General features: G+C 40.9%; 1 protein-coding gene across 1 annotated transcript in view; it reads right to left on the bottom strand.

Moving 5' to 3' along the window:
* The window catches only part of trpm2 (transient receptor potential cation channel, subfamily M, member 2), a 15,849-nt gene extending 6,694 nt beyond the window's left edge, over window positions 1-9,155 (bottom strand). Inside the window, exons 1-21 of the mRNA XM_025063999.1 lie at window positions 8,220-9,155; window positions 7,281-7,354; window positions 6,671-6,839; window positions 6,391-6,571; window positions 5,721-5,887; window positions 5,435-5,615; window positions 5,253-5,312; window positions 4,970-5,172; window positions 4,384-4,486; window positions 3,679-3,791; window positions 3,001-3,375; window positions 2,467-2,604; window position 2,414; window positions 2,251-2,379; window positions 1,971-2,116; window positions 1,768-1,880; window positions 1,074-1,172; window positions 663-888; window positions 434-552; window positions 212-344; window positions 1-31 (exon numbers count right to left, since the gene is read on the bottom strand). The exon at window positions 1-31 is cut by the window's left edge and continues 138 nt beyond it. Of these exons, the coding sequence (XP_024919767.1) occupies window positions 1-31; window positions 212-344; window positions 434-552; window positions 663-888; window positions 1,074-1,172; window positions 1,768-1,880; window positions 1,971-2,116; window positions 2,251-2,379; window position 2,414; window positions 2,467-2,604; window positions 3,001-3,375; window positions 3,679-3,791; window positions 4,384-4,486; window positions 4,970-5,172; window positions 5,253-5,312; window positions 5,435-5,615; window positions 5,721-5,887; window positions 6,391-6,571; window positions 6,671-6,839; window positions 7,281-7,354; window positions 8,220-8,321 (2,863 nt within the window). The 5' untranslated portion in view covers window positions 8,322-9,155. The remainder of the gene's footprint in view (window positions 32-211; window positions 345-433; window positions 553-662; window positions 889-1,073; window positions 1,173-1,767; window positions 1,881-1,970; window positions 2,117-2,250; window positions 2,380-2,413; window positions 2,415-2,466; window positions 2,605-3,000; window positions 3,376-3,678; window positions 3,792-4,383; window positions 4,487-4,969; window positions 5,173-5,252; window positions 5,313-5,434; window positions 5,616-5,720; window positions 5,888-6,390; window positions 6,572-6,670; window positions 6,840-7,280; window positions 7,355-8,219) is intronic.
* Window positions 9,156-11,173: the final 2,018 nt, after the last annotated feature.

Here is an 11,173-nt window from a genome sequence, read left to right as displayed (position 1 = left end):
GCAGGAACATGAAGAAGAACATGTCCATCATCTGCATAAAAAACACACATGAAAATCTAGATATAAAAAAACCTTGACACAGTGACAGAAATATTTCTGTCTTTAAATAAACTCATCACAACTCAGCATTCTACTATAAATAGTATCTGGAAACGTGACATTTTTCATCCTGCAGCTACTTTTACATCAGGTCCTTCTGTAAACTTCTCACCATCCTCCTGACGATGATAATCTTGGGTCCGAGAGTTCGACTGATGGTGAAGATGGCCATGAGGCGGAGGCAGAAAACAACAAAATCAATGCAGAAGATGATTTTGCCCGTGTAGAACAACTGAGATGTCAGCCTGAAATAGAAAGTGTCAGTGAGCCAATGAGAACCCAGCAGGTGGAAACAGAACACTTCACAGCCCGAAGTGAAAAACGGTATTCTTACCTGAAGGCCAGGCCGATGATAAACAGGGCGATGGACAGAACATCTAGAATGTTCCACAGGTCATGTATGTACATCCTGGCTTTTTTACGAAAGCCAAAGCCGTCTGGATCATAAAACAACTGCAACAAGAAAACAAGGCAAATAACAGTGCAACTTATCACGATTATTCATAGAAATTCACGTGATTGATTGAGTGTTTCCGTTACACGTATAATCTGCAGTTTCTCACCTGTCTGACCTCTTCACAGACCAGAGACATCAGCCAGATGTAAAGCAGCACCTCCACTGCAGAGGGCGTAGGCTGGAAGTCTACCATCAGCACCACAGCGAACAACAGAAGGAAGGCAAAGTAAGATACGATACTCCAGTAAAACTTCACCTGTGGGGAGCCGTACAGGAAAACCAGTTTGGACCAGCTTCCCAGAGGCTTGAGCTCCCAATGCCTGGACGATTCTCTGTGGGAAAAAAGGTGTCAGAGTCTATAAAAAATTGTTGGTTTACAACAATTCAGCCGATGACAGTGAATGGTGTTGCTGTTGAAGATGGTATTTATTACAGCAGGGCTACATTATAAATTAACTGTCCCAGTTACTTATTTTTCTATTTGTTTCATAATCTATTACTGTGACTGTCCACCCACGTGAAGTCAGAATTAGTTTTCAGCGTACTCCCCGTCACAGACTGCACCGTCTTCATTTCCTCTGTTTTTTCATTTTCCCTCTGGATCACCTCCTCACGCCTGGGGAAGATTGTGAGAACAAATATGAGTATCAGTGAAGGAACATGAAAAGCATAAAATATTTATTCTTTGTGATTTCTGTAGCATATTTATACTGCGAAAGAGGGAAAAAGCTGGCAGGAAGACAATTAAAATTGTCTAAAACTATTCTTTGTGATTTCTGTAGCATATTTGTACTGAGAAAGAGGGAAAAGGCTAGCAGGAAGACAACTAAAATTGTCTAAAACAAGTGATGAAGTTATGAAGTGATGAAGCAAGTGCTAGCCAAATAATTAAAAATTACACAATGTACATGTAGCGACTGTACTTGGTTAAATGAACAGTTATAACTAGGCCAAAAAAACATTTTAACAAAAGCCAGTCCAAACACTACAGTTAGTAAAGCTTTTTACATGTGTAAACAAGCTAACAATAGCTAACAGAAGTACAACAGCACCACATTAGCCAAAACTAGTGATATACTAATGATACAACAAATAACAAATGTTAGTTGCTATTTGTTAGCCGCTCTTATAAAAATAAAATCACATACCTCCTATGCTCCACATAAAACGTATTCATTGTTTTTTCATTTTCATGGATCAATAGGACTGACCTGAAAACCAGAAACCCTGTGTAGATAAGTGGAAAGAAGACCATGCAGACCATCACCCTCCAGACAGGATTGTCAACTGAAAGTTCCCCACACCAGATCTGAGTCAGAAGAGCCTGCAGAAGAAGAAGATGTGTTCATTATGACATTTTGTAAAAAAAAATATTTGTAAGGTTTAAGGTTAGTTACACAAGGTGGCGCTCTACCTGAACACCCGACTGAGCTACGAAGCTCTTATCGCTAGCCTCCAGCGCTAACCTCAGGCATGTTGTCTTTCCCCATAAAGGAGACACACGTACCAGCAGCTTCTGGGCACGCTCCTCATCATTGTTGTGGCACTTGCTGAACACACCTATGAATCAAGCACAAGGAGAGGGAGAGGGAGAGGGAGAAGTAGAGGGAGAGAGAGAGAGAGAGAGGTCATGGTTTAATTAAAAAAAAAAGAGCACACTTATCCAATGCCATTCATCAGGTGTTTTATTTTACCTATAGCGTGTTTCTCATAGTGATGGGCCAGTTCTTCCATAGCCTCTTCCTCATCAGCATCACTTCCTTCGGCAGCCATCTTTTTCAGGATCTTACTGGCAGCCAGAGCAGCAGCTATACAGTCTCTAACTGCACAAACAAACACACACACACACATTCAGACTCTCGAAGGAAAATAAAACTGGTCCAAATAAAAGTTTTTCTTTCTTAAATCACCTGCTCCCAGAATATTTCTGCCAGGTCTTTGTTGTTCTGCACAACGGCCCAAAGGAAAAGGTCAGTGCCAGGATCCCTGTGTGGTTCAGTACTGTTCTCCCTGAGTGCTGTCCGCGATCCTGCTTGACTTTTAGACAACTGGAGGAGAGGGTGAAGCGGAAGCATGCAGTTCTGTTGTTAATATTTTATAGTGTGTTTTACAAGAATTGAGAATTTAAGCTTCCTTCCCTGACCTGCAGGTGTTGCTAAATACACTTTTAAAAAGCTTCTTCAATCATCCCAATGAACTAGTGAACTGTTTTGTAAAAATCTTATCCTGTGATTAGGTTCAGAGCATTAGCACACTAGCAGATGCTGGAAACTTGTTTGCATGTTTCTGCTGTTTTAGCCACATGCTAGCATTTAGTAAAGAACATTCCCTGAAGTTCTACAAAGAAATCCTCCAATAGAAACACTACATTCAGAAATGTTTGGACTCAAGAAATGTGTTGAAACTTTTTCAATATTGTCTTAGACTTAGACAAACAGACTTACCGAAGAGGACGAGTCATCCACAGTCATGCTGTAGTCGTCCGTCACGGTGGAGGGAAGGTATATGGGCTGGGTGAAACTACCCAGCAGGTGGCGCACCTCGTGACACACATGCGTCAGGGAGATCACTTCACCGGCACCGGAGTTTATTCTAGTTCTGATGGCAAACCTTGTCCTCCCGCTGCGGTTGGAGTTGTGAACACGCTTGGCCAGCTTCCGCAGGAAGAAGCAGCTAGGAAGCTGTTTGTAGAGCTCGCAGAGAGTTTCCTCTTCCTGCAGGAAATCTCTTAGACTCACACCGTTCTCCAACAGCAGACTCACAAACTCAGGCTTGTCACCAACCAGAGCTGAGAACATGGCCCAGTGGAGGTCACTGGACTGGAGCAGACAAAAGGCATCATAAGTTCTTTCTAGGTGTCTGATGATATTGGCCGATCGATATAATTGGCCCGATATTAGCATAATATGTAATATTGGTAAGTATCGTAATGAAAACCTGATAACGCAATGGTTTGGTCAAAATTATGTGTTTTGGGGATAAACAGCTGTATATTAAAGTGAAAGTCACTAGATGGCAGCATTGCAGCTCATTAAATTAATCTCATATTCATACAGTGTGTGTCTGAAACAAATCAAAGCTTTAGCCGGTGGGTGGTGTGGTCAGGACGAACAGACCCCCACCTTCCACTGACTCTCCTCTGTAAAGATCTCAGTCTCAGCGATATCCACTCGGTTCCAGGCTATGGCCAGTTCAAGCTGTCTCTTCCAGCACTGTGCCCCGCTGCTCCGGGAAGCTGAGGAGTAGATTTATGTTACCATTTGAGAAACAGCTGAAAACAGAGACAGAGACTAAAGTGTGTACCGCATTTTCCGGATTATAAGTTGCACCAGCAAAAAAAGAATAATGAGGAAGAAAAAAACATAGTCGCTCTGTAGTATAACTGCACCTAAGTGCATATTTCAATAATGTTATATATATATATTAAACGGAACATTATAAGAAGCCTTCACTGTTCATCTGTAATGTAAGGAAACCAATAAAATAAAAAAATGTCAGAAAGAATATCAGTTTTCATTCTTGGCATATCTGATACCACAGACCATAATTCATATTTCCAGGAAGAAACATGAGGCTGCTGTGGCGCCAATTCTAATTTTAAATTTAAAGCTCCAGTGCTTAACATCTGACTGTTATTTTATTGTTTTTTCTTTCTTTTTCTTCTGCCTCTGTTTGTTGTCCGTGCCTGGAAATGATTTACTGTTTGTATCCTTCGTACTTCAATCAATATTATCGGACTAGACTAAGGATGAAGAACAGAGTTGAAAGGATGGCAATCTGTAATCCATCTGAAAAGTTAACAACATGTGTATAAACTCCAGTCCCACCTTTAAGCAGTGCTTGAAGAATGGCCACATCCACGTCCCCATGACTGTCCTCGCTCACTCTGAACACCGTCAGCAAGTGTGGGAACCTGATGATGTCCTGGATCTACAACAGTCCCGAACAGGTGGAGAGGTTCATTTATTTGTCAAACATGTGTAATAACCAATAGCAATTACAATGAAATTAAGATGACGCACTTCTGGGTGCAGGTGCACCAGTTGAGACTAATTGAGACTAATTGAGTATACTGTTCTTTACATTTTTATGTTATGTTTTATAATGACTTTTTTTTACATTTAATAACTATTTTGTTTTTATTTTGTTATTTTTTGTGTGGGATCAACAACGTCTAGTCTAATCGAATCTAATCTAGTCTAGTCTAGTCTAGTCTAATCTAATCTAATCTAGTCTAATCTAATTTAATCTAATATAATCTAGTCTAAATCTAATCTAGTTAATCTAATCTAATCTAATCTAATCTAATCTAATCTAATCTAATCTAATCTAATCTAATCTAATCTAATCTAATCTAGTCCAATCTAATCTAATCTGGTCTAGTCTAGTCTAGTCTAATCTAATGTTTTATACCATCTTGGTCCACTCGATGATCCTGTGGTCGGTAAATGTTTCATACTCTGGGCCGAAGAACTTTTTCATCAGCTGGTGGATGAGGGCGATAGTGACCCGGGTCACAGGCAGTCCTGCCACCTGAGCAATCACATCTGCTATCCTACCAGAGCCCTCCAAGACCACACAAGGTGTATCGTTGTGCATGGCATTGTAGATGGAGTCGAAGAGTCAGAGTCAGAGTCAGAGTCAGACACAGCAGACAACCATCCATACAAGGAGACTTAAAGGTGATGACTCACATTCAGAGTGCCGGGACCTCCATCCAAAACCACACACACCACAGGGATGGTCACACCACTCTCTGCAGATCAGACAGTAAGAAAATCAATATTAAAAGCTGGGCAGATAAGAAGGAAACAATTGCTCCGATTACATCTGAAATGACTCAATGCAGATCTGAACTCCATTTCAGCTCCTGCTGACCTTTGTTTCCAAGACGCTTCCTGGAGATGCACTTCTCCAGACGGCTCCTCAGTTCGATCTCCACACCATACTTTCCATGCGTCCCATTATCTACCAGCAGAAAATGGGTGTGGTTGTTGTCCAGGCAGGAGAGCCGGCCCTGCCCATTGATATCCAACACATAATGGGCAGGAAAACAACCCTGCAGTGAGGGAGATTAAAAAAAAGAAATGACAAAAACTCAAAAAAAAAAACAAAAAAAACAAATCAAATCAGACTATTGGAATAAAATCAAAATGGTCCGTACCCCAGGAAGGACCAGAGCATCCCTGTTGTGAATTGCTCCCCACGTTGCCACTCCAATCGCCACAATCTGACCCTTTGAGGAACTGTTGCTCAGGGCGTAGTCCCTGACTGCCTGTCCAACGTGCTTCATCACTCCTGCGTGGGTTCCACCTGTGATGATCCATGCCCCTGTGTGCCAGTTAGCATGCGATTGAAATCAGGAATGGGAAGAAGATTGGCGTTCTTATCGGAGCATTGAAGGTTTAAATACTGCCTTGACAGTGGTTGTTGAGCAAACCCCTGAAATGGCTCACTGCTCCCCAAGGGTCTCAAACTCCCAGCCCAGAACTACCCAGATGGGGCCTTGAGTGGAAGTTCTAAAAGGTTCTAAGATTAGGTGAAAAAGTCTTTAACAATGGGTCATGATTTTGATCTTTTTACTTCATTAAAGGACTAAACTGAAGTGCCTTTCAAAATGTTTTCTCAGTTTTGGGATAAAAACAAAGGCTGTAGGGCTAGACTGCTGCAAGGACTCCTGTGACGCACTGAGCTCTTGTCTCTTTCCTTTCTTATCTGCAGCTTTTGACTCAACAGTCCTTTCATTCTTCCTAGTTATTACCTCCACCTCTGCTGGATGGGGAGTAAGTTTCAACACTTCACACACAACACAGCGGTACTTGTTTGGATCTGACCTGTGGTCTGAGCCACTTTGATGAGTCCTCTGTGGAACATGCTCTTGAGACGAGCCTTCAAGTAGAAGTTCTTGGCTCCTCCGGTCACAGAGATCAACATGTTGGGAGGTGAAAGTCCCCATTGTTCAGTTAACAGTTGGTACAGGACTTTGGGATTGGAGTCCGTGGAAACTCGTACGTACTGAGGAGGAAGAGGTGGAGAAACGGGGAAGGTTAAAGTGGGAGGGAACACATGATCTACTCTGGATGTGTTTTTATTTAGACAAAAACATTCCGTCACCTTGGCCGTCTTTTGTCCTGGGCCACCGAAGCTGATGTTTCCGTAAGCATCAGTGGGCACTTCACGGACATGTCTGTGTTCGCTCCATGACTCCCCAGTGAAGTCCTCTGGCTTGATGGCGTCATCCACATGTTCAACTTTCAAGTAACCACACCTGCAAATATCATCTCTAGTGGGAACACAGAGGCAATGTTCTGTAATTTGTTATTCAGGCATTAATGACTATGTTTACATGTAGAAGTCAACACATATTCTAAATGTTCTATGAAATGTCAATGCAACCACAATAGTAGTAATAGTAATAGTAGTAATCGTATTGAAATACTATTGAGAACCTGATAACATGTATATTTAGATATAGATAGATAGACTTAAACCCAATGACGCTGCCTAAAAATAAGGGTTCAGAGTAAATATCACAGTGGTAGGAAATGCAGTACTAGTAACTAGTGGTAAGTATTAAATACATCATTTGGACACAGCTGAACTCTCTCTCACACACACACACACATCCGTTACTGTGCACAAACAGCAGTAACAAGGTCAGGTCGGCAGATTTCAGCATGCAGATGTCACATCAGAGAACAGCTCCACCTACAGTTCTACCTACCTCACGCCCTTAGTAAAGAAACAACACTCCTTCTTACGGATGTTCTGCTGGACCCAGGAGCTGAACGTGCAGCGCTGGAAAGAAGGGGAGACAGACAGGTGTTTAGAGGGTCTGGCTGTGCTGATCGCCACTGCCTGGACCACTTCAGACTCCATGTCAGTTTCAACCGATGCCCTGGCCAACGTGGGAGCTGCCCTGCAGTCGTCTGAATCGCCACACATCCGGCTGCTGGGGCTGCTGCTGGGGCTGCTGCATTACTCCGAACTGCATCAGTGATGTCAGCGAGAGGCAAATCAGCCGGACAGAAGCCCAGAGGCAGATCGGGAGTTTTGATTACGGCATCTCAAATCGCATCTCACACCGCCGCAGCAGCAATGAAATATGAGCGTGCGACAGACTCCTGAGTGGTTTATTGCATAGAGTGAAATCAGCTTGAAGAAAAATCCTTCAATTTAGAGCATTTATATTCATTTAAGCAAAAGCCTCTGTCTTAAGAAAACACTTTTAAAGTACTGTTTCTTATCTGGAGACACTTTATGGTCAGTCATAAGGGTCAAAAAAGTAATCTGGAGACACTTTATGGTCAGTCATATTTGTTCAGTTTCTTCACGTTTGTTGATGACTAGCTTTTATACATGTAAGTGGACATTACACAGTAAGTAGTTCATCAGTCAATGTTGGCCACAAAATGCTATCTTAAAAAAGTGCCCAAAGAAAATAATGGGTTAAGACACACAACAAGTACAATTCAGTGTAATAACTTTAATCAGTAACCCAATATATAACGCCTGGTGTTTCAACAGTAGTTCCCAAGCCAGAAAACTGTGGCCGCTGCTGCTGTTCTACAGCTGTTTTATGAATATGTAACACAGCACACCAGTACATTTGCATCATTCCACTTGTTTGTTGATTTGTTAAGGCTGGTAAAGAGTAACTCACCTTTCTATAGCTTGAAATGACACCACCTAGTCCCAGGTTGTTCTCCTGCAGCTTCTTGACCAGGTTCTGTGGATGAACTTTATTCTCAGATTTTGGCAACATTTCTGAAAAAGTGACACAACAAGTCAGAAAAACGTGTCTGTTGCTGTACAAGTCTCTGCTCCGAGTCGATCTGCTGGGATGACTCCCAGTGAAGGACAGGGCAGAGTGTGGGTCTTATCAGTGATGGACTCGGCTTCTATAAAACCTACTGTACTGTAGGAATTCTGACAGAGGCTTGTATCAGACTGACATGTGACCTGCTCTGCATTAACACCACTCCCCCTCAGTGAGCTCCACAGCATTAGAGACAACACTTTCTTAAATCCAACAAAAACATTTTCATCTCGGTGGACAGCACAAACACTGACCCTCATATTCCGCCATTGTGTCCTTCAGTGGAGAAAAAGCTTCAAGATTATTCCATCGGACATTAGAGGAAACAGACTTTGGCTGTACTCTAGCTAATTATTAATATGAAAAAAATACCACCATCCAATCAGGATTCGCAAGTCAACAAATTTACCTTCTTTACGGTCATCAAATTCTCCTCCAAACTTTGTACTGAAGTGATGATCCTATCCCCTGTGACCAGCTCAGACAACATGGAGTGCCATGTTTAATGTGGCGTTGCAGGCGTTACAGCCATACAGTCAACACATGTTGCCAGGTGACACCTCGGGAGGATAAAACTAAAGGGATCCAGTTACTGAACAGAACAACACTTTGTTTCCTGAGTTATTAGAGAACCTGAGCTTTACATGAATGCAGACGGCCTGTGAGATGAAAGAAGAAGTGATGAGAGACCATACCACCACGACACATTTGTGTACAAATCTGTGATTATGGGTAAAATGTGATTCATTTTAATGTTTGACTCCTCAGTTTACACCCTGTTAAAATTGTTTGACTCCTCAGTTTACACCCTGTTGTAAAAATGAACAGTTTCTGCTTGACAGTGTCAGAAAGTGCAGGCAAGACAAGCTAGCGTATGTGAAGTGGAGCTGGTAACTTCACGTATGGCAGTCTAAAGGCCAAAGTTCACAGTTCACATGGGGGAAAACACCGAAATATACACATAATTCAAGTGAATGTGAAAACTATTTTCAGGATAATAAAGAACTGTCTGATAATGCCAGAGTACAGACTCCATGGTAAAGATTTTAGAAAGCAATGCTTGAAATAAACCACTAGATGTCAGCATTTTACTACCATACGCCACAAAAAGTTATTGTTTTTAGCAATAACTGATATTGCAGGTAAGGAAGTTATGGGTTAACTTTTATGAACTCTTATCTAACACATCTCACAATTGTCAAGGTGGTAACAAGACGTTTCCTCAACCATGATAACCGTGAACAGAGTTGTTTTTTAGTGATCACTTTTAGGTCTAAATTGAGAGTACTTGAAGTGTACTTTAGGACATGTATTTGAATTTTCATAATCTCTTTATACTATCAGAATTTGTCAACTAATAGTGTCCGGCTTGGGAAAAATAAATAATTCATTTAGATCCTTTACATCACAATATTTATTCAACAATATACAGATTAGATTTCTCCCTAGATTTCAGACAGATCTGATATTTTTCTTTTATTTACCTCTGCTCTCATCTTTGTACATCTGTTATTTACAAGATTTAAAATAAGTCTTTCTCTCCAATTATACATTAACGTCAATGGTACAGTGTCTTCACATCATACAGCATCTTCCCTTGTAGCATCTCAGATAAAGCACAGATACTCTGTTCCAATTTCATACATCAGTCTCTGAGCCACAGAGCAGCAAACTGACGTTAGGGCTCAACATGCACCAAAGTCCAGCTGCAGTGTTGTCTCCCTCTCTCTCTCTCCCTCCCTCTCTCTCTCTCTTCAAGGACGATCACATGACACATGGATGGTCCTCTTCAGTCGTCCACGTGAGGGAAGTCCTTCACTCTGTAGCACCACAACAGTGTGTATAAACAGAATTGGTGAATGGAAAATGCTGCTGAGGATTTGCACCTAAAATATTTAGCTTAACCAGTTTGACCCCAGCCCACCTGACCCGGGACCTACCGACCGCAGCCTGTATAGTGAAAACAGTGGCGGAGAAGGTTGCATAGAATCAATTCTGACTTCAGGAACAGAAGTTTTGGTGCTGCCATTAAAAAAAAAAAAAGGTGGCGTGTTGATAAACTCCTGAGACCTTCCACACCACATCACATACTCTCTATTTTTAAAAGAAAAATAGATAGCTGTACCATTCAACTAACAAAAATAGCATTGTGTTGAGTGTGACATCACATAGAAGTACTACTTTGAAGATACTAAAACCCTGCATTGAATGTATACATAAATGTATATATATACACACACACACACATATACACAAACATATTTGTATTTCAAAACACACGTTTGTCTATATGTATATATACACTCACGTGTATATTTATTTGTATCCTATATAATTATATATGGAAATATATGCATATATAAATACATACACATATGGACAATACGTATATTTGCATACATATATTTATGTATGTATACATACACATATATGCATATAATATACATACTATATATATTATATATGTATATATATTATACATACATGTATACAAATATAAATACATTAATATATATTTATATATGTGTGCGTGCGTGAACGTCTATATATAAACTCTTGAGGAGAGAGTTGATGAATTAAAGTGCATTTAACTCTACTGTATATGGACAAAGCCCAGTTATTACATGCAGGCCAGGAAATGAACATTGTCCAGCAGAGGTAGCTGTTGCTGACACAGCGAACACAATTTTAAATTCTTTTAAATCAACAATATTTTGTAGGTTAATTTAATTATTTTTCTATTGTGGTTCTGCCAAATAATTCAACGTTCATTTCCTGTCCTGGTATATAAGACAAAG

This window comes from Cynoglossus semilaevis, chromosome 16 (genome assembly GCF_000523025.1).
Source record: "Cynoglossus semilaevis isolate Cse_v1.0 chromosome 16, Cse_v1.0, whole genome shotgun sequence".
In the NCBI taxonomy this organism is placed as follows: Eukaryota; Metazoa; Chordata; class Actinopteri; order Pleuronectiformes; family Cynoglossidae; genus Cynoglossus; species Cynoglossus semilaevis.
The sequence above is the reverse complement of the archived record's forward strand: the minus strand, read 5'-3'. Positions and strand labels throughout refer to the sequence as shown.